This window comes from Chelonia mydas, chromosome 3 (genome assembly GCF_015237465.2).
Source record: "Chelonia mydas isolate rCheMyd1 chromosome 3, rCheMyd1.pri.v2, whole genome shotgun sequence".
NCBI lineage: Eukaryota > Metazoa > Chordata > Testudines > Cheloniidae > Chelonia > Chelonia mydas.
Genome location: NC_057851.1, coordinates 154,206,595 through 154,229,845, shown reverse-complemented (window position 1 = coordinate 154,229,845; position 23,251 = coordinate 154,206,595). Strand labels below are relative to the sequence as shown.

General features: G+C 43.7%; 1 protein-coding gene across 1 annotated transcript in view; it reads left to right on the top strand.

Moving 5' to 3' along the window:
- Nucleotides 1–23,251, top strand: part of DNAH14 (dynein axonemal heavy chain 14) — a 514,964-nt gene that overhangs the window by 5,292 nt on the left and 486,421 nt on the right. Inside the window, exons 4-5 of the mRNA XM_043543588.1 lie at nt 10,438–10,641; nt 19,500–19,636. Coding sequence (XP_043399523.1) covers nt 10,438–10,641; nt 19,500–19,636 — 341 coding nt within the window. The remainder of the gene's footprint in view (nt 1–10,437; nt 10,642–19,499; nt 19,637–23,251) is intronic.

The window sequence follows — 23,251 nt, the reverse complement described above, 5'->3', positions numbered from 1 at the left end:
CCTCCAAGGAAGGAGATTCCACCACCTCCCTAGGTAACGCATTCCAGTGTTTCACCACCCTCCTAGTGAAAAAGTTTTTCCTAATATCCAACCTAAATCTCCCCACTGCAACTTGAGACCATTACTCCATGTTCTGTCATCTGCTACCACTGAGAACAGTCTAGATCCATCCTCTTTGGAACCCCCTTTCAGGTAGTTGAAAGCAGCTATCAAATCCCCCCTCATTCTTCTCTTCCGTAGACTAAACATCCCCAGTTCCCTCAGCCTCTCCTCATAAGTCATGTGTTCCAGTCCCCTAATCATTTTTGTTGCCCTTCGCTGGACTCTTTCCAATTTTTCCACATCCTTCTTGTAGTGTGGGGCCCAAAACTGGACACAGTTCTCCAGATGAGGCCTCACCAATGTCGAATAGAGGGGAATGATCACATCCCTCGATCTGCTGGCAATGCCCCTACTTATACATCCCAAAATGCCATTGGCCTTCTTGGCAACAAGGGCACGCTATTGACTCATATCCAGCTTCTCGTCCACTGTAACCCCTAGGTCCTTTTCTGCAGAACTGCTGCCGAGCCATTCGGTCCCTAGTCTGTAGCGGTGCATTGGATTCTTCCATCCTAAGTGCAGGACTCGTCCTTGTTGAACCTCATCAGGTTTCTTTTGGCCCAATCCTCCAATTTGTCTAGGTCCCTCTGTATCCTATCCCTACCCTCCAGCGTATCTACCTCTCCTCCCAGTTTAGTGTTATCTGCAAACTTGCTGAGGGTGCAATCCACACCATCCTTCAGATCATTTATGGAGATATTGAACAAAACTGGCCTGAGGACCGACCCTTGGGGTACTCCTCTTGATACCGGCTGCCAAGTAGACATGGAGCCATTGATCACTACCCGTTGAGCCCGACAATCTAGCCAGCTTTCTATCCACCTTATAGTCCGTTCATCCAGCCCATACTTCTTTAACTTGCTGGCAAGAATACTGTGGAGAGTGTCAAAAGCTTTGCTAAAGTCAAGGAACAACACGTCCACTGCTTTTCCTTCATCCACAGAACCAGTTATCTCGTCATAGAAGGCAATTAGATTAGTCAGGCATGACTTGCCCTTGGTGAATCCATGCTGACTGTTCCTGATCACTTTCTTCTCCTCTAAGTGCTTCAGAATTGATTCTTTGAGAACCTGCTCCATGATTTTTCCAGGGACTGAGGTGAGGATGATTGGCCTGTAGTTCCCAGGATCCTCCTTCTTCCCTTTCTTAAAGATTGGCACTACATTAGCCTTTTTCCAGTCGTCCGGGACTTTCCCCCGATCGCCATGAGTTTTCAAAGAGAAGGCAGTCCTCCTCACCCAATTCTGAGGACTGTATTTAAAGCCTGGGCTGAGATTTATTTTTGTTACGTTTGTTTTTTGCATATGATGATTTGCTTAGATCTATGGTTAAAATGATTTGCTCCTGATACAAGGAGCTTGCTGTTTACTGCTGTGTCTTATTTCCAATTTCACAGAAAAGGGTAGGAAAACATTTTTCACACCGCTCTTAAAAACAGCTTTACATTTATGCTGGTGTGCAGAAGAATATTTATATCAGTAGTGACAGTTACTTAGTACTAATGTTTCTGGGGCGTTTGGGGATCTACATGTGTATATTTTGAAAAGAGTTTCCCAGATTCTGCACTTCATTAGGGCAGGGTTTTTTGTTTTTTTGCTGTATTGTTGGTGCAAATTGACACAGCCAGGCTTTGTCGGATCATCTGAAGTATAGGTCGATCTGATGACATAGAGTAGGTCCTACACCATCCCTTTTTGTGGGCCAGTGCAGGGGCCGTGGGTTGGAAAAAGGAGCTGTAGTCAGGGCTTCCATGAACCTTGGAAATCTTCAGGTGCTATAACAGGAACTTGAATTTGTTGGCAGCTAGTAATTTTAGAGTAGCTGTCAGGATGTTGTGATTTATGCTGGGACACATGCCTATTGTTAGCTTTTGACTGAAGTGGTTGGCCAGAGTGTGGGACTCTGCAGGTTGTTTCCACTAGGAGGAGAAACTGATGATCAGTTACATCTTTGATGCGACCTGGTTTGTTTACAAAGAATATACCAAGTCGTGTTTCCCAGAACACAGGAGGAATCAAACAGCAGGCAGTTTTTTTGCTCACAGCTTTCAGTCAGACCTAGGGTACACAGAAGCACACTTTAGGCTTTTTCTTAGGGTCACAATCACAGTGCTTGTTCACACTGTGTCTGGAGCTTCCTTGTCTTCTCTGTTTCTCTGGTGTTTCTCCCCCCATCTCCACCAAACAATACCTAGCAAAAACCCTCTGACCACATAGTTCTAAATCCTGAGCCACTTCATGTGTGCCTTTGTTTTGGGTGATGAGGTCTGTTACATTAACTGAGATGCAATATATCGGATATGTTAGCATCTTTGGCCTAGTCACTCCAACATTAAACAGTTTTAACAAGGTTTGAGGTTTAGTATACAAAGACCTCAGCCTACTTAGCACCATGGCAAACGTGTTGTTAAAAATCCTTTTAACCTTTTATTAAAGGTACAGAAAAGAAGAAAAAACAGTCAAAGCATTTGAAATGTAAAGTATTAAATAAGTCTTTCATTTTAACAACATCCTTTCTTCTCATTCCCTTTAGCAGGAGAGAGTCTTTAAAGGAAAAACCTCCTTGTTTGATAGTCTCTTAAATGGGATTAAAGATGGTAATAACTGTTCTTTTGGGGATAAGAGAAGAAGTTAGTTGAGATGGGCTGAAGGTGGGGTTGTTAAATTCAGTCTTAGAAGGAAAAGCCCCCTTGTTTGACAATCTATTAGATGGTATTAAACAGGTAGTAACTGTTTTCCCAAGTTACCGGGGATTCAGCTGGAGCTGGTATGGGTATCATTGTCCTCTAGCTTCCTCTCTCTGGCCCTGTCTTGTCAAGCATCTCTCAGGATCAGGATGATGAAGGTGACCCAGGTGACGGTGATACTGAAGCTCACTCCAGTAGTCTCCATCTGTTGTTTCTAGTGTTCTTCCTTATTTGCTCCCCAGAGTCTTTCTTTAAGGACCCAAAAAGGAAGTGATGAGGGGAGTAGCCCATTCCCTCATTATTTTGTCTACCACTTAGGTCTAACATCTGACAAACCAATTTTGGCTCATAAACTTCTGACTCCGCATCATCTATTTTTAACAAGTGTGATTTTTAACATAGTCCTTGAATTATATCAGCACGTCCTTTTTGTTTAGACTAATTCAATTTCATACCTCTTCTCATCAGCATTTTGTTGGTATAGGTTTGTGTGACATATTACAAACTTTCACTTAAGTCTTACAATTAAACTCATGATTAGGGTAAATTTGTAGGCCCTATTGTTTCTTACATTTATCCCAAATGAAGGGGTGCTGCTACACTCACCAGTTTGTGTTGTTTCACGTACCCCACAATATCATCTCCTGTTTTTTAGCTCTGCCCATCATCCTAATGGGGCCCAAAAGGGTAATACCCTAGGCAACTTACCCCATACAGAAAGGCAAGAAATAGTTTATCAAATTACAGTTGATACTGTCTTAGCTACTTACATATTTATATCGTCTTTCTGTCAGGAAGTTTTCATGTCACCAACCCAAAATGTTTTACTTCCATTGAAATCTATCTTTCTTTATTTAGCTAGCTTCCTTCAGGCAATTGGGAGAGGGCACATACAATGTGCTTTGAAGTGTCTGTTGTTTCTGTGGAATATGCTGGCTGACACAAACTCTGCCCATTTTGTTCTAATAGGAAATCATTACTGTCACAACTTTCCCAGCCTCAACATCCACAGCTAAATTCTCAGTTTTGTGGCTACCACACTGAAATACTGTACTTCTGATACCTCCTTAAATGGTCTTTGTGGGTAACTTTGGGTATAGTCCTGGGAAACAACTGTATCCAATGCATCACTTCGTTTATTTAGATGAGTTCTGTAGTTGATCCCTCTTAAGGTTTATTCAGCTTAGGGCTCCTACCCTTCTTTTTCCTTGGATTGTAAAAGTATACCAGATTCTCTTTTTAAAAATTCCTCATATGATCTTACATGTAAAACCTTTTCATCTTATCAGAGGCTATCCTCAAATTTTCTCTAGCAAAGGTGTGTGTTTTTTCAGTTTTGCATTGTGGGGTTTCTGTGTAGTCCAAAAAGTTCATATTTCTTTGTTCCTCTGCAGGAATGCCATACATGAGATTTGCTCTGGTCTCTAGCTCATGCCCAAATATGAGGAATGCTAGGATAGATTTTGTACTCTCATTGACTATTCTATAAGCTATCAAATCATAGAATATCAGAGTTGGAAGGGACCTTAGGAGGTCATCTAGTCCAACCCCCTGCTCAAAGCAGGACCAATCCCCAATTTTTGGCCCAGATCCAGAAATGGTCCCCTCAGGAATTGAACTCACAACCCTCGGTTTAGCAGACCAATGCTCAAACCACTGAGCTATCCCTCCCTCCAAACAGGGAAGGCCACAATTCGTAGAATATCAGGATTTGAAGGGACCTCAGGAGATCATCTAGTCTAAACCCTTGCTCAAAGCAGGACCAATTCCCAATTTTGGCCCAGATCCCTAAATGTCCCCTCAAGGACTGAACTCACAACCCTGGGTTTAGCAGGCCAAATATGCTGGTTTCAGTCCCTTGGGTGCTGTTCTACAAAGGTAGCCAGCTGAACCACAAAAGTCCTATTGAACTGTTCTGTCATCCCATCAGATTGTGGGTGTGCCCCCCCCCCGAAGACTCTCAAGTTTTTTCATTTAAAAAAAGAGGAAAAGAAGAGGAGGAGGAGGAAAAAAGACATTTTTTCTGCATTCCTCACTGCTAGAGGATTGTAGCCCCCTGCGCAGGGGCATTTCTGGCTCCAAGAGGTGCCTCTCCTGCAAGGAGTCGATTCCTGTAATGGTGAGACACTCACTGTGTCTGGTGCCTGGGAGAGTCCCACAGAAGTGCTTCCCCTGCCACAGCTAAAACTGCAGTCTCGCAGGAAGTGGGAGCTGCAGTTAAAACTCCTCCTTCTGGCAAAGGCACTTCAGTCTCCAGGGGACTCTGATGCTGACCCTGGATCGTCCCCTGAGCCTTTAACTTCAAAGGGGGTAGAGTTGTAGAAAAAAAGCTCAGCAGACTCCCCCTGTAAAGGCTTGTAAAAAGGGCTCCGAGTCGTTGGCCAGCGAGAGGGGTTCCCCAGTGTGGTCACCTCAGTACTGACGGCACTGGAATAACATGGGCTCCGAGTCGTTGGCCAGCCAGGAGAGTTCCCTGATGCAGCCACCTCGGTACTGATGGCACCAACAGCTCTGAAGCATGGTACTCAGAAGGGAGCCTCTGCTATGAGCTCTGCCATACCAGGGGCTCAGGCAGTCAGGCTCTGAGGCAAGGATACTGCCCCCTAAGGAGAGAGACTGGTATTGTACCATCTATAAAAGAGCGGTACAGAGAAAACTTTTGACAAAACTCGCATCTAGGGAGTGCTCTGCATCTTCTCAACCATTCAGACTGACAAAGTACCAAGGACACTGCTCCGTGATACCGAGTGAGCGCAGAGTACCGCATGAGCTGTGGTACCCTGGAGACCTGATGGTTGGGGAAGAACCGCAATCCCCATCACTTGGTATTGGGGCCCTGGTAAACGCTCTTGGCACCGGGCTGTGTACCACCAATATCCCAGTCAGTGCCTTACCCTCCCAATTAATGAGCAATTCTAGATCTTACCAAAGTTGTCTGGCAGACACCAGCCTCCATCGCGTCAACCAGCAAGAGAGTTAAAAAACCAACAACTTCATCCCTCCCAAAGAGGCAGACTTCCTGTTTCAACATCTGCAACCCAACTCCATCATAGTGGATGTGATTAATGCACAAAGTAAGCAACATCATGCCAAGGTGATCCCATACAATCAGGCTTGGCAGGATGGCATATTTGTCGGTGACATTACAGTTTAGAATCGCGAATTACCAAACTGTCATGGCCAAATATGATTTTATTAATTATGGGAAACTCAATGTGTTTATGGAATATTTACTGGAGACACAAAAGGAGCAGTTTCAGGCCATTCTTGGAGAGGGTCAGTTAATTGCCAGACTGATGCTAGAGACAGCACTAGATGTAGCCGATACAGTGGCCTGCCCGCTCTCCATGACAGTGGTACCGAAGTGGGCTTCTTGGCTACACCTTTCTGGGTTTCCCAAAGAACTGCAGAAGACCTCCAATTTGAAGGGCCCAAACTCTTTGTGGAGAAGACAGATTCTTCTCTCTACATCCTGAAGGATTCCCGGGCCACATTACACTCCCTAGGAATCTGTACTGCGAGACAGAAGAGAAGATATACCTCTCAGCCACAGCACAGGTCACAACTTCCTTAATACCCACCATCTCAGCGCTGTTAGGAGCTGCAGCGTAAGGGGACCAGGGCTCAAAACCAGAAGCAGTTCGCACCCCAATCCATGATCTCACAAACTGCCTCCTTAAGCACTTTTGACAGGCTGGTCAAGGGCCCGAACAATTATACCTTGCAACATCAGCTACCATCTACATCTGCCTGTCACGCCCCTTCAGGAATTGCCTGGCCCTTTTTCACAGCCGTTGGGAGAATATCACCTTTGACAGATAGGTCATGGAGATTATTTCAAAGGGTTACACCATTCAATTCATGTCCCTCTCCCATTCCAACCCTCCTTCCCTGTCCCCCTTCAGGGACCCTTCTCACGAGAACCTACTTCATCAAGAAATACATAATTTGTTATGCCTAGGGGCCACAGAACCAGTCTCGGTGCAACTCAGGAGCAAGGGGTTTTACTCCCATTATTTCCTGATCCGCAAGGCGAAGGGAGGTTGGAGGCCCATTCTGGTTCTAAGGGTATTAAAGAAATGCGGGAAGGCGCAGATGTTCAAGATGGTCATTCTAGCAGGCATTATTCCAGCTCTAGAGCAAGGAGATTGATTTCCAGCCCTCCACCTACAAGATGTCTACTTCCATATCTCAATACAGCCATCGTACAGGAGATTCTTATAGTACCGACTGTTCCACCTAGGGTATTCTCCAAGGTTCTCTCCATTGTAACAGTGCACTAGCCCCAGTACAGTTAATGGAATTTATCAGCACCAACCTCGATGCAGTACAAGCAAGAACATTCCTCCTGCTACACAGACTCGCCATCCTGGAATGGATGCCTCACTAACAGGCTTGGGAGTTCACCTACACAACCACAAGGTTCAGGGCAAATGACCTTCTACAGAAGTGACCCTCCATATCACTCTTTTGGAACTAAGGGCTGTCAGGAATGCCTGTGCACACTTTCTGCCTTTCGTTGAGAAAACCCACACAAAGGTCATGATGGACTTAATATGACCTGTATGTTTTACATAAATTGCCAAGGTGGTGCCAGATTTCCCTCCCTCTGCACAGAAGCACTCAAACTTTGGAATTTGTGCATCCATCACAATGTGCTCATCTCAGCAGTGTATTTACTAGAGATACAGAATGTGACAGCTGACAGTCTCAGTTGGAATTTTTCTCACGACCACAAATGGGAACTGAAGTCCGAGATGCTTTGAGATATATTTGTCCTTTGGGGAACCCTGACCACAGATCTCTTCGCTACTTACCGGAACAAGAAATGTCCTCATTACTGCCCCAGGGCTGGCCTAGGGAAAAATTCACTGGGAGACGCCCTCCTCCTCCCATGGGATGGGGACCTTTTGTCTGCTTTTTCCGAGTTTCCTCTTCTATCCAAGGTCCTGCTGAAAATTCAATGAGACAAAGAGTTACAATTGCCCCTCCTGGCTAAGACATGTCTGGTTCCCTTACCTGACAGATGACAATAATCCCTCCGATTCATTTTTGGCCCATTTCTCACCTGCTCTCTCAAAACAATGGGTTCACCCCGACCTGTGGGTCCTCCGCCTCCAGGGTTGGCTCCTTCTTAGTTCCAAGGCTTAGAGGCAGAATGCTCTGACGAGCTGAAAGATGTGTTGCTACACAGCCAAAAGTTGACTACTCGACATACCTACAAAATGGAAACCATTCCAGTTTGTTGTCATTCTAAACACACAGACCCAACCTCCTCTTCCCTTCCTCTGATTTTACACTACATTTTAGACCTCAAGAGGTCAAAAATCTCTCAGCTCCCTTTAGGTACATCTCGTGGTGAAAACAGCTTTTCACCAACACGTAGACAGATACTCAATGTTTGCTCACCCACTGAAGCGTAGATTCCTTAAGGGCATTGGGAATCTCTACCTGCATGTGAGACCACCCACTCCAGCCTGGGATCTTAACCTAGTTCTCAGGACTTTGACTAGACCTCCCTTTGAGTCCATGGCAACTTGCTCTCTCTTTCATCTATCCCCGAAGACAGCATGTCTAATTGCCATTACCTCAGGTAGACACATAGGAGAAATAGCGGCCCTGATGGCACGCTCACCATTTACAGTCTTTTTTTAAAGACCAAGTAATTCTAAGGCCATATCCTAAGTTTCTCCCTAATCAACAGATCCGTCTCCATGTTTTTCCCCCCTAAAACCACATTGTGACAACAGGGAGATGATTCTCCATATGCTAGATGTTAGAAGAACACTAGCATTCTACTTGGACAGGAGTAAGGACTTCAGGAAATCCCTACGCTCTTCCAAAGGCTCTGTGATATTGGCTCAAAGACTACTCAAATGGGTCTCTGGTTGCATTAATCACTTTTATTAAGGGTGCAACCTGCGGCCTCCATCCAGAGTCCATACGAACACCATAAGGTCAGTTTCTACCTCAGTCACATTCCTTAAAGATATTCCTATCTCAGTAATCTGTAGAGCAGTGATTTGAGCCTCTGCCCACAGTTTCGCAGAACATTATGCTATCACTGGAGATTCGGCCTCCGATGCCACCTTCAACTCCACAGTACTCTCCGTAGTAACAGCCTCCACTCCGAAGTCCCAGCCTCCAGTGGTGGATATTTCTTCGGAGTCACCTACAGCGAAGCACCCATAGGGACGCTACTCGAAGAAGAGGATGTTATTCATCTTGTGCAGTAACGATGGTTCTTTGAGATGTGTCTCCCTGTGGGTGCTCCACAACCCACCCTCCTCCCCTCTACTTTGGAGTTCTCCATAGGGCTCTGCAGTAGAGAAGGAGCTTGGGGAGGAGGGGGTTCTCCCACACAGTGCTAAATAGCCTCAAGGCAGACCACGAGGGAGGGGAGAGCACATGTGCGGGCTCAACAGACACTGCTACCAAAAATCTCTCATTAAAGGTGCAGGGGTGCACATACACTTATATTGGAGCACCTGTAGGGGGACACATCTCAAAGAACCATTTTTATTGTGTAAGGGGAGTAACTTCCTCTTTCTTGCCTTTGCCAGCATTTTATCCAATAAGAATTCTCACCTGGCTTGGCTAAGGTTTTTATATTCCTTACCGCTGGTTTTTCCCATCTCCGATACAATATTTATTCTTAAACTCCATGCTTTCTCACTGTTACCAGAGCGCTTTTGTTGTGGGCTGGTGAGGGAATATTCTGTTCTGGGGTGGCTGCGTTTGGGTCACATTATTCTGATATCAGGGTCCCCTCTGGGCAGCTTTTCATTGCTGTAGAATCCACTCTTGCAGCCCCACATTGACTGACTGACTGTCTCAGTGGATGAACCAGGAACATTTTCACTTCTGTGAATTATGGAATGAGAGGCGACTGCCATCTTTTCTTGAATGTACTCATTCCCTTGAGCAACTAATTCCTTGCCCTCCTGCTTAAGGGCAGTGTTTGCAATATGCCCTTCCAACAAGGTGGTTTGTTCAAGGCATCAGCATTACTATGCTTATTCCCAGGCCTGTATGTAACTGTGAAATCACAGCATTGCAGTTTTTCCAGCTACGTGGCAAGTTATCCCTCAAGATTGCTGAATCTAAAGAACCACCGCAGGGAAGTATGGACTGTCCGGATCATAAACTTCCTCCCATAGAGATAGTGATGAGAATGTTCTGTAGATGTAACCATGGCTAGAAGTTCCTTTCAGGAGGTGCAGTAATTTGTCAGGAGATCTAAGGGTATGTCTGTACTACAAATGCTATAGTGGCACAGATGTAGTGATGCTGTTGTAGTGTAGACACTACAGCAATGGAAGAAGAATTCTTTTGTCGACCTAGCAGTGTCTACGTTGGGGATTAGATTGTCTTAAATGTGTGTCTTGGGAGTGAATTTTTCACACCCCTGAGTGATGCAGCTAGATTGACCTAAGTTATAGGTGTAGACCAGGCCTCATTGTTTTTTTCCAAATTGCATATTCCCTTCATAGAGAATTACCTTTTCCACCTCATGCTAGGAGGAGTTGTGCCTTAGCTATAAATGTGAACCATTGCATAAATGTTTTCTCCTAGTCAATTATTCTTTTCTCTTATTTGATTGGATGTTCAAATTATTCATACAGAATAATTTTCTTGTTCAATTCTAGACTCTCAAGAAAACAGAGAGAGAGTCCTGAAATGGCTCAGTGTGAGACGATGATATCCTTAGAGCTAAAGAGTGACACTGGAAAGAAACTTCCCATGATTCCTGTTCACGAAGAAGTCCACCATGTTATTGGCACATCAGCGTCTTCTACCATAGATAGTGAAGGAAAGTATAATAATCATAAACTTAAAATGGCAGAAAGAAAGCAAGAGAAAATCAAATCTGTTTTTTGTATTGGTATAGATGTACTTAGGATAATTCTTATGATGATAAGAAAAAATTGCCTTCTGTGCATTCGTGACAAGAAGGGCACAAATCATGAATACTCCTATTTCAATTACAATCTTATTTTAACTCACTGTGCTCTTAAATATAAACTATTTCTGACTGTGCTGTTAGTGTTTGGCTAATACATTGATTATAAATCACTTGTCCTCTGTAAAAAATAGTGTAGTATTAATGTTTGTTCATTCTGCCTCTGCACAAGATTTTATAATGGAATTGGATTAAGTTTTGCTTGCTTACTAGGAGTGTGATATATCTTGGAATCATTAACAAATGGTGCTCTTTCCTTGAGTGCTTGTGCATGTGTATTCCACTTTAGGGGTGTGTGCACCCAGTGTACTCAAGCGAGAGAATTCTGTGGAGCATGTGTCCTGTACCTCCTGGCGAGTGTTTGAAGGTTGGAGCAGCTCCAGCCCCTCTTTGGTTCCTTCTCACTGTCTGAGACTATAAGCTAGAGCTCCCCTTGTTCTGTCTTGGTCTCTTTCCTTTGTCTCAAAAGTTTTTTTTCCTTTGTAAATAGGTAGTAGTATCATTTTTAGCATTTTGAGGAAGTAAGTAATAGAGCAGGCAATGAGACCATCCTCTGATTCAGGACTGCCTGATATAGTAAGATCTCAAACTAATATTCCTAAAAGTGCCTTCTTCAAGTGCCTTCTTCATTCAGGCTCTCAAAAACATGAGAAAGTGGGATCCATCTGTCATGAGAAAATGGAAGCTCTCCCCTTCTCTGTGCTCTTCTCACAAAGAACCAACATCTGAAACTCACCCTAAACCAAAAAAAGAGCTCTTTGAGTCTTAAAAAGGATCTTGACCACAGACATTCCTCTAAAAACCTTCCACAGGCTCTAATCCATACCAAGGTTGGAGCAATGTCTTTGGCCTGACACTCCCCAGTACCATCTCAGCTCTGGCACTGGCCACCAGGCCTCAGTTGAGTCCGGCACTGTCTGGCCTCTCACAACTCTGTGGCTCCTGGATTATTGGCACTGACTACACCTGAGGCTTATGCTGCAGCTGGAGACGTATGCCTATCAGTACCACAGACTGCTGTGATTCAACCACACTGAATATAATAGTGACATTATCTGTACCGAAGTCAGCACCAGCATCGGTACTGGTTTCACTCTCTGTATTGGCACTGACTCTACTCTCAGCATGACTGTTGACTCACTTAGTGACTGGCACCACTGCAGCTTTTGGTCTTGGTACTGTTTCAAACACCTGATTGGTGCACCTCTAGTGGTTGATACTGAAGCAGATACAACCATCGGTACTGAAGTTGCACCATGCACAGTTCTTGGTGCACAGCGCCATAGCATTGACATTTGGTTCTGTGCTGACTTTGAGGCAGCCCCCTATGCTGTTGTCAGCTAAGCCTCATTTGTTTAAGCTGCAAGCAGAGCAGCATGGTACATTATCTACCCATTGTGGCATGGCTCCTCCAGTGACATGGGACTATATTGTATGTCCTTCTCTGAATCAGATTACGGTAGAGCAGTGGTTCCCAAATGTCTTCATGCTGCAACTCCCTTTGGTGTCACCTCTGTTATGCAAAAAGAAAAGGAGTACTTGAGGCACCTTAGAGACTAACCAATTTATTTGAGCATAAGCTTTCATGAGCTACAGCTGAAGGGATGAAGTGAGCTGTAGCTCACGAAAGCTTATGCTCAAATAAATTGGTTAGTCTCTAAGATGCCACAAGTACTCCTTTTCTTTTTGCGAATACAGACTAACACGGCTGTTACTCTGAAACCTCTGTTATGGTGACCTCTAAGGGTCTGAGCTGAGGGGTGTCATGCTGGAAAACCAGGAGCTAGTTCTTGCCAAGGTTTTAGGCCTCAGACAGACACTGACAAATTCATTGCTGGCAGCCAGTCTGTTTTACCTGTGTGTTAATGTTGTTAAGATGGGTATTGAACATAAAACAATGTGTTTAGTGTTTATGAAATGCGTGTAAGTTGCTGCATGCATTAATCTCACTTGTAATATCTTTATCACATGCTGTAAAGCAAAAACTTAAATATTACCTTATAAGTGTAAAAATGTTTGCCTTGAAACTGTCAACCTGTCAGAAGGGATTGTCTCTTGCCCATCAGGTAGGACTACCAAAACTCAATGGGCTATTGTGGGACATCATAATACAAAGACTTTGCTATTTGCCCCTGCACAGGTTATGTGCAAAAGGGCTCATCCCATTAGCTTGTATTCTGGAAGAAGGAAATAAAGATAGTGAACAACATTTTTCATCTCTTTTGGTGTTTGGACTCTGACAGGGCTGGAGCTATGAATCAGAATCAGAGATTCCCCAGGGTCAAGCTGGGATAGCCCTAAAAGACATTAAGTGCTCACAGATTACTACAACCCCTCACCTTTTGGACCCATAGATTGTAACTCATTTGTGTATATATGTTTGCCTGCTTTAACCTGTAAATAACTTTTTCATTTCTTTTTCCTAGTTAATAAATCCTTAGCTTGGTATAGAATTGGAAACAAGCATTGTCTCTAGTGTGAGATCAAAGGTACCAATTGACCTGGGGTAGGTTACTGGTCTCTTGGGCCTGGAAGCAACCTGAATCTTTTATGATCTCTGGTATATAGCAATCAACTATCACTAAGACCAACTTGCCTGGGTAGCAAAACAGACTGGAATGCCCAAGAGAATGGTCTGTGACTTCATGGTAAAACTGTCAGTGCTTCAGGAGTTCACATTTGTTACTGTGTTGGTGAAATCTAATTATAGAACATACAACCAGTTTGAGATGTCTGCCCTGCTTTTTGACAGTCTGCCTTGAGATTGGAACTCATGGTCATGAACCACTGCGGACAGCATGGGGGTGGGGGGAGGTGCTTGAAAAATTAGAAGCACGAAAAACTGTTTTTGATCATTCTGCTACTCCAAACATGTCATTTTGATCCTAAATTTATATTAAAAGTTATAAAGTCTCAGAATACAGCCAAGCAAGAGCCAACTGTGCATGTCCAGTATTGCAGTAATGTGGACAGGAGAAAGTGTTGGAATGGGGAGTGAAGGGAGCTACTGAGACTTGGGTGTGTGTGTGTGCCCTGTGCACCACTACCCTCTGCTCAGGGGTTCTGTCCCCCTGCCTCCAGCAGTTGGTACATGTGCTCTGAGTCCTGTCCTTCCCCTGCGCTCAGTGTCTTCCCCCAGGTGTTTTCTGCGTACTCCCCAGCAGCTGGCCTGATCTCATGCACCACAGCGGCTGCTTCATCTTCTCCTCTGGTCCTGTTCTTGCATACCAGTCTGTGAGATTGTGGGAGCGACAACGTTGGGACAGAGGGGTGGAAACATGTCTCGCAACCCGCAATAGAGGACCATTACCTAGCAGATCGAGGCGATCTCAGCACTTGTCTTATTTCTCAGGTAAACACATGAGATCTTATCAACATTGGCCTTGTGGGAGATCTCCTTTTGAGTTTCTTACTGGCCACCCATGCTATGAACACACTGGCCTTGTTGGGCTCCCTGGGGAAGCCCTTGGTCCTTGAGTACAGTTTTGCTTATCCATTCGAGACATGGATTTCCTTCACTTTGGCCGACTTTGCAGGCTTCTCAGCCATCTCAGATACTGTTCTTCTTCTGTACCTTGCCAGGACCTATTGAGGAAAAAAGAGTAGGAGTTATAGGCACAGATGGACTCCTGATCCATCTAAGTGCCCTGTGGGTACTAAGCAACTGTTTTGATGGTTTGATTGAGGATGCCAGACCAGTTTTCATGATTCCAGTCTCTCTTCTTTCTTTGTTAACAAACAGTCTATCCCATTTCTTCAGTGCTTGGTCCCAAATTACTTTGGACCAATGGGTCTAATGCACAGTGGAAGTTGGATGCATTCTTTGGTTTGTATCTTCACCCTCCTTCCCATTCTCCTTCCCCATCCCTTTCAGGGACCATTCTCACAAGGAGCTTCTCCTACAGGAGGTTCAATTTCTCATCCAGGTGGGAGTCATAGATGAGATTCCTCAGTGTCAAAGAGGAACGGGATTGTATTTTTTTAATCCCAAAAGCACAGGGAGGTTTCAGGCCAATTTTAGATCTGCATCAACTCAACCAATATCTAAAAAAGAGAGTTTTGCAGGATCATGTTGGCTTTGATTATCCCCTCCCTGGAGACTGGTATGCCACCCTCAACTTAAAGGATACCTATTTCCATGTGGTGATTTATCAAGGCCACAGAAAATATTTCAGATTCCTGTCATCTCATTACCTGTTTGCGGTGCTGCCCTTCAACCAATCAATAGTGCTTTGGATTTTTATAGAATGTATGATGATGGTAGCTGCCTTCCTGAGAAGGTTAGGAATCCAAGTTTATCTCTGCCTGGATGACTGACTTGTGTGAAGCCATTCCAGGATTCAGTTATTGTCCAGTGTAACTCTCATCCAATCAACTTTCAACGCACTGGGTCTGTTGATCAATTCAGAAAACGTCTATCCTCTCGCCAGTTAAGAGGATAGAAGTTATAGGGGCAGTGTTGGACTCTACCCCAGCTAGAGCTTTCCTTCCAGAGTCAAGGTTTCAGACTATTCAATCCATTGTTTTAGATCTCAAGACTTACCCAACCACAGCTGCATGGAATTTAGAGGCTTCTGGGACACATGGCCTCTTGAACATATGCAGTCCAGTATGTCACATTGCATCTCAGGATTCTACAAGATTGACTGGCTTCAGTATTTTTTCTGAGCCATTCCCACTGGAAAACATGTATCTTTCACATTTTAGACACTTTAGGCTGGTAGACAAACCTTGTCAATACTTGTGTAGGAGTTCATTTAGTCCCTCCTCAATCATTGCGAATTATAGTAGAGGATGCATCTGCCCCGGTATGGGGGGGAGGGGTGCTCATCTGTGTTCTCTTCAGTCTCGGGTTATGGTATGCAAAGGACCTAATTCTTTACATAAATGTCAGGGAGTTGATAGCTATCCAGCTGGAATGCCAGGTTTTCCTACCCCATGTCCAGAGAAAAAGTCTGCTCACTCTCACAGACAACATAGCAGCAGTGTTCTGTCTCAGCAAGGAAGGGCACATTCATCCCTGCTTTGCCAAGTGGCAACTTATCTATGGGATTTTTGCATTGCCAAATTGGTCCGTATCAAAGCTGTTTACTTTGTAGGAGTGCAGAATGAACTGGAAGATCAAGTAGACAGGTCATTTGCGAGTCGCCACGAGTGGTTCTTTCATCCCGATGTAGCCAGATCCATTTTCCAGATCTGGGGAACTCCCCAGGTAGGTCTGTTTGTAATGAGATACAACAGGAATGCAAACAGTTTTATTTCTTACAGGATCACAGTCTGGGTTCCCTAATGGATGCTTTCCTATTGCTCAGGATATGTACACTAGTAAGTGTGCAATCACTCAAAGAAGAAAAAATGATTACTAACCATGTGTCCATTCCATGACTTGTCTTCCTAGCTGTCTGCATTGGAGGCTTTCTAGCAGGGAGGAACTGTGGGGGTTGGGAGGCCGCTCAGTGCTTCACACCTACATGCAGTGGTGCGTTGCAGCAGAGGATGCTTGAGCTGCCCCAGTGGATACCTCTGAGGGAAAATGTCCTGATTACTGTGCTTGGGGCATGCGTGCACCAAGAATGAAATGGCCATGTGCAACACATCTCGAAGAAAGCAGATATGAAACAGGTTAATGACTGTTTTTTCTATTCCAAAGTAGGTAACAGCTCAGGTTCCTTCACAGATTCATTCCTCCTTCTCTAAGGTTCAAATCTGACCTATGCTTTTCCTCCCATAACACTCATTTCCAGGGTTATACTCCAGCTGAAGTAAGATGATTCTGCTAGCCTCAGCTTGGCTAAGACAGCACTTGTTCTCAGACTTACACAGACTCTCAGTTCAGTCACCTCTAACGCTTCCTCCAGACAGGGACATATACTGCCTTTTCTCTCCTTTCCAAGTCCTAAAGCTTGACTGTTGAATGGCTGGACTGTACTGCAAAGGACTGGGGTGGTGTGTGGGTGTTTTTTAAAGCTGTCCAGAAGATTCTTTTGAACAGCAGGAAACTATTTAGGAATACTTACCTGTGTAAATGGAAACATTTCTTGTGTTGATCAGAGGTTCATAGCTTCCTCCCCTCATCAGAAAAGATATAGGATATTTTATCTGCTTTGTTGTAGGGAATTGGAACTGTCCATTAACTCTCTAAAAGTACATTTAGCTACTATCTCTGCTCTACGTCCTCCTGTCCCATGATGACTAGTGTTCTCTAACCCTATAGTAGATTCTGCTATCCCTTTTAAAAACATAACCATCTCCTCATCAAACAGACAGTTCCTCCTTGGGACCTGAATCTGGTATTATTAGCTCTAATGGGACCTCCATTTGAGGCTCTTCGGCCCACTTTCAGCCAAAAGTTTCTTTCTTGATGGCTATTACTTCTGCAAGGAGAGTCAGTGAACTGCAGGCTCTGCTGGTGAGGCCCCTGTACACTATATATTTTTTTAAAGACAAAGTGTTTGTGAGGTTCCATCCAAAATGTATTCCAAAGGTGGTGTCTAGTATCCACATTAACCAGACTATCTGTTTATCCACCTTTCCCCCTAAGCCGCATACATGTAAGGATAAGAAAAGGCTTCATACGCAGGATGTCTTTCATGCCCACTCCTTGTATCTAGACAGAACAAAATCCTTTTAGATCATCTCCATGTCTATTTATATTCTGTGCAGGCAGTATGAAAGGACAGGAGGCTTCAGCTCAAAGATGGTCTCATTGGATAACCTCATGTATAACCACAAATTATGAGATAGCAAACACACTACCTCCTTCAAAAGTGTCAGCTTATTCCACAAGGGTACCAGCAACTTTCCTTACCTTCTTGAGAGATTTGCCTGCAGAAGACATCCATAGAGCAGTGATCTGCTCATCGGTGCATACTTTCTCCAAGCACTGTGCTATTAGCATAGCCTCCAGAGCTGACTCAAACTTTGGGAAAGCAGTCCTATAGTCTTTCTTCAGATAGAATCCCAACCCCACCACCATTCCGTATTGCTTGGGAATCACTGAGGTGGCATAGACTTTTGCAGGCACTCAGAGTTTAAAAAAATGGTTACTTACCTATGTAGTAGCTGTTTTTTAAGATGCATGCACATGTTTGTTTCACGATCCATTCTCCTTCTCCTCTGCTTCAGAGTCTGTTCTATCATGATTCCATTGTGAAGGAGCTAAAGGAGGGTTGGGATGGCTCCACCCTTTATAGACTGGCCTGGGGCACTAAGACATGCAGGGTGCATGTTCCAACTGGACAGGTCTGGCTACACAGAACTCTCCAAGTCAAGGTGCACTAGGTATGCACACAGCTGAGTGGAATAGACATGTGCAACACAGCTCAAAGAAAATTTTTTACAATACAGGTAACTTCCCCCCCCTTTATTTGATGAAAACACACCAAGAGAGATGATTCCTATTTTTTTTTCCAGTTCAAAGCATCAGCTACAAAATATATTTATCCAGGTGATAAATTTACCTCCACATATCAAAATTACATGCACGTCTAATTCTAATCTATGTAAAATCTTCTCTAAGTCTGTGTATTCAAGTTGAGAAGATATTTTATGGGGGGTGATCTTGAATTTAGGTTTCTTCCTGAGAGGAGGAGGATGATAAAAGTACAGTTTATAACAGTCTTCCCAAAGGCTGAAAAATACCACCTTCCTCCCTTCAAATATATTTTAAATAAATACAAAATAAAATCATCTCTGGAAAGAATAAAAGCTTCATTAAAATCTATAGAAGAGTTCTGAAAAGAAGTCAATGGCACCTCCTGGTCTTCATGGCTTTCGGTAACTTGTGGTGCTCCCAAGATGTTAAGGTTGATCCTGCATCATTAAAATCAGTGGAAGTTTTGCAGTTAACTTCGGTGGGTGAAAATCAGGCACGTAAGCCCTAAGCCAAAACTCATTTGGAGGTGCGGGGGAGGGGAAGAACATTCTCAGGGACTTCAATTAGCTTTGGACCAGTCCTTAAATGAGGCTGAAAGGAAGGGCTGATGAACCAAGGGACTATAGCAGATATTTTTTTAAGCGAAATTGAGGGTGCTAAGTGACTTGCAGAATTGGGCCCATGGTGATGGCATGCCATGATTCAATGATTGAACAAAGCACTGAAGCACATGTTTTATTTTAAATGTGCTTAAGTCTGATTAAACATGTTTAAGGTCTTTGCTTATTAGGGATACACTTAAGCATATGTTTAAGTGCTTTGCTGAATTGGGCCCCTAAAGAAGTAGGGACTGGGTTCTTTTTCTCTGTAAAAATGAAAAAAGTTAATCTTTAATCTATTAAATTAATCCTTAACTTAATATATTAGTCACAGCTCTCATTGACTGCAAGTAGAATCAAACCCGAAGGAAGGTTAAATGCAAGAGCAAAATATAAAAAGACGAGTAACACTCTTATTTTTTTCAAAAATGTTGAAGGTAAAATACATGTTCAAACTGTACACTTTAATACTGATTGTTCCATTGTAACAGCAAAAGAAGTTTAATGTGGATTTCTAGTGCATTCATTGTGATGAAGAGGAGTACTTATAGTTTTTTAAAAAAACTTTTTTTTTTACTGTGAATATGTTAGATTTTATATATAGTGATATTTTAAAAATACATTTAAATTAGAATGTTATTTGAAAAAATATAAATTGCATAAATGTAAATGAGAATATATATTAACTGTACAATTGTAACTTTTATTCAGAAAACAAGTGAGGCCTCATGATCTACTGTCAGCAGCATAATACTTATATATTTAAACTGTTACAGACGATGATAAAGAAACTGAAATTCAAACAGTTGTTTCAGAACCAAGTTGCCACACGAAGATCTGTAAACAACAGAAAGCTGGAACATCACATAACAAACCTATTAGGGAAAAGGTTTACTCTTATGATAGAACAGGTATGTAAATCTTAGTATCACAGACAAATTATTTTCTCAGTTATGCCATTGAAAAAAATGGAGTTACTCCAGATGCAAACTGACGTAACCCAGAAATATTTGTCGCAATGTCTTTTTGGGGACAGCTATCTACTTTTTGGTTAAAAATTCTGTGGGATAGTTCTAGTTAAGATGGCACTTTAATTCTGAAAGACATGTCAGTGGTTTATAACTTTTTCTGCAAATTACCTTTAGGGTTGACATTTTTCACACTTTGTCTTAGACCAGAAGTGAATTTGCTTGTAGGGTTAAAAATATGTGATTATTTTTGAGTTCTCAGGTTAAAAATGACTGACTAGGTTCTTAGTTGACTTTTAACATTCTGACAATTCAGGTTTAAAACTTCAGTTATGGCATGTACTGGAGTCTCCATTGCAGTGATCTACTCCGGTACCATCTAGATGGATTGAGACGGGATTGGACATCCAGTGTAGGGTACTTGCACCTTTGTCTGAGGTGCCACCATTCAGCCCAAGGGATGAGCCTTCTTCAGACTCTGAGGTCTCAGTTCAGGGCTCCTTTTCAACGCTACACTCACTGAGCCAGCATTTGGATGAAGCCTCTTGGTATGCTACCAGACATTCTAGGATCGGGGTTCTGATTATCCATGGGGAACCTATCCTTATCTGCCCATTTTTAGTGGGCCTTCTGGAATCCTTAAGGACGCTTCGGAGCGCAATTTTACAGGTCTCCAACAACCAAGAAAACCCAACACCCACTAGTACTGCACCATTCTCAGACACCATCTGACCAGCCCCTGATACCGCAGAACTGCCATCTGGTACTTCATGGTCTTCCTTTGCTACCTTATACACCTTCAGCACAGGGAAACAGTCAAAATCGGCAGGATCCTTGCCCTATCAGCTAAGTTTTTTCATCTCCTGATGAAGCAGTGATGTCCCTCTTCCCTCCTCCCCTCCATACTGACAACTTTCGTGGCTTTCAAGACCATGTGGAATGCCTGGCAGAATCCCTCCAGATTCCTTTAGCGGAAGCTTAGGAGACTTAACAGTCTTTGGGGGACATTTTGAATACTGCCCTCTCAATCAGTGAGGCCCTGGTATCAGCTGCTTGTAAAGTCTGCAAACACCTGGCACTATTCAACCCACCTGTAAGTGAGCAGATAAAGAAGTACTGTGTCCCCTCTAAGGATATCGGGAATTTTTTTCATTGCACCCCACTCCCAATTCTTTGGTTTTGGATGTGGCAAATGAAAGGAATAGACATTAGCATTTCATTCTTTCACCTTATGAGAAGGAGTCCAAATGATTAGATCTCCTGGGAAGGAAAAGCTTGTTGTCCCTCCCATTCCTATTGGCAAAGTCTGACTACAACATGTACTCTAAGTTCACTTTCTTTATTTAACATCTGCTACTGGATCAGTGGGAACAATTTCAGGCTCTCATTTCAGAGGGTCAGCTGATAGCCAAGACCCTTCCTCCAAGTTGCCCTAGATACCATGGATACAGTTTCTAGATCCCTAGCCATGACTCTGGTCACACAGAGAGCTTCTGGTCTCCCCAGACAGGTGCAGAATATGTTGAAGACCTTACCTTTGAAGGAACCCAGACTATTCAGTTCTGACACAGATTCCTCCTTCCACTCTTTATGGGACTTGACAGCTACCTAGCAGTCACTGGGAATTTACGTCCCTGAAACAAAAGTGATTTAGTGGGTCTCATACCTCATGGTAATGTAGGCTGTTCCAATACAATCTCCCACAGGCTTTTCCCAGACCCTCTGACTTTCAAAGAAGGAGATCTAGGCCTCAGTCTTCCACAGCAACATCATCTGCACCTCCCTCTAAGAAACAATGCCTCGGTTGAGCGCCTCAAGCTGCCTACCCTTCCAGAACCTGTACTAAGTGATTCCATACAACCCTCCTTTGGGGACTGACTGTCCAGCTTCCTTCCTGTCTGGGAACAGATTACTTCACAGATGGATTTCCAAGGTCATCAGTGTGTGGTAGTCCATACATTTTCACACTGTCCCTCTTCAGAAACTTCTCACAAAAGAACCTCTTCAAACAGGAGGTCCAGTCTATCCTACTCTTGAGGGGCGCTCAAGCAGGTTTCCCCTGAGTTTGTTGGAAGAGGCTTTTATTCCAGCTATTTCCTAGTTTCCAAGAGGCATAGATAATGGCAATCAAAGTTGAGCACCTGCATCCTTTCTCAGCATTTCAGGATGGTAATGTTAGCCACTATAATTCAATCCCTAGATCCGAGAGATTGGTTTGTCACCCTTGACCTCTAGGATACCTACTTTCATGTAGTCATCCATCCATCCTACAGATGTTTTCTATGATTCAGAATAGGTTCAGAATACTACTAGTACTGAGACCTTCCCTTTGAGCTCTCTTCGGAGCACAGGGTCTTTACAAAGTTTCTCTCAGCAGTGGTAGCTCATTTATGTTAATGGGGCATATCAGTATTCCCAAAATCAGATGATTGGCTCCTCAAGGGTCAATCAGCTATAGAGGTCTAGCTTGCAACATCCAAGGCTATAGTCTCTGGGCCTATTTCAGTCTCTGGGCCTTCACATCAGCCAAAAAAAGTCTTTATTGACGCCAATCCAGAGAATAGACTTAATTGAGCCTCTCTAGACTCACTAGCCACCAGAGCCTAACTCCCCAAATTGGATTCTCCACTGTTCAGTCTAATCTCAATGATACAGCACCACCCACAAACAACTGTAAGGTCCTGCCTACAACCCTTAAGGCACATGTTGGCCTCCATATTTGCCATGACTTACATGAGACTGCATCTCAGGTGCCTTCAGACATGGCTAAGATCTATGTATACCTCAAACATACATGGTCTCTCCAAACGTATTACGGTACCTCAAAGTTCTGGACTCTCTGGTAGAAGAGAGGATGGTAGAAGCATCCACTGAAATCTTATGTGGGAACCCCATTCTCTGACCCCATCCTCCATCAAAGATTCTTCAATAGACGCTTCTCTTTTGGGATAGGGAGCCCTCCTCCAAGGGAACACAATCCAGGGCAGTAGTCCACACGAGGTTTTGCTCCATATAAACATTCTGGAGCTGAAAGCAGTGAGAGACACTTGCCAACACTTCCTTCACACCATACAGTGCCACTCCATCAGGGTAATGCTGTACAGCAGGCCAGCAATATGTTGTGTCCACTGATTAGATGGAGCAAGATCCCAGTCCTTATACACAGAGTTGCTAAGGCTGTGGAACTGTGCATTTTCCATCAGACAGAAATGTCAGCAGTCTTCCAGGTCTCCAGAATACAGATGTAGGCTCTCTGAGCAGACACTTCCTCAGGATCACAGAGCTGCCAGACCTGGGGTTCCCCAGAAGCAGACCTCTTTGCCACCCTGAGGAATGTGAAATGCTGCTTTTCTTCTCCGAGAGAATAAGGACATAACTTGTTGGGAGATGCCCTGATAATATACTGCCTCCCTGCCCTACTCTATGCTTACCTATCTCTACCTCTCATCCTTAACACCTTATTCCTACTATAAGAGGAAAGAGCACCATCATAGCCAAGACAAGTGTATTACTCAAACCTCCTTCACCTCTCTGGCAATGCCTCTCTGACTTCTCAGG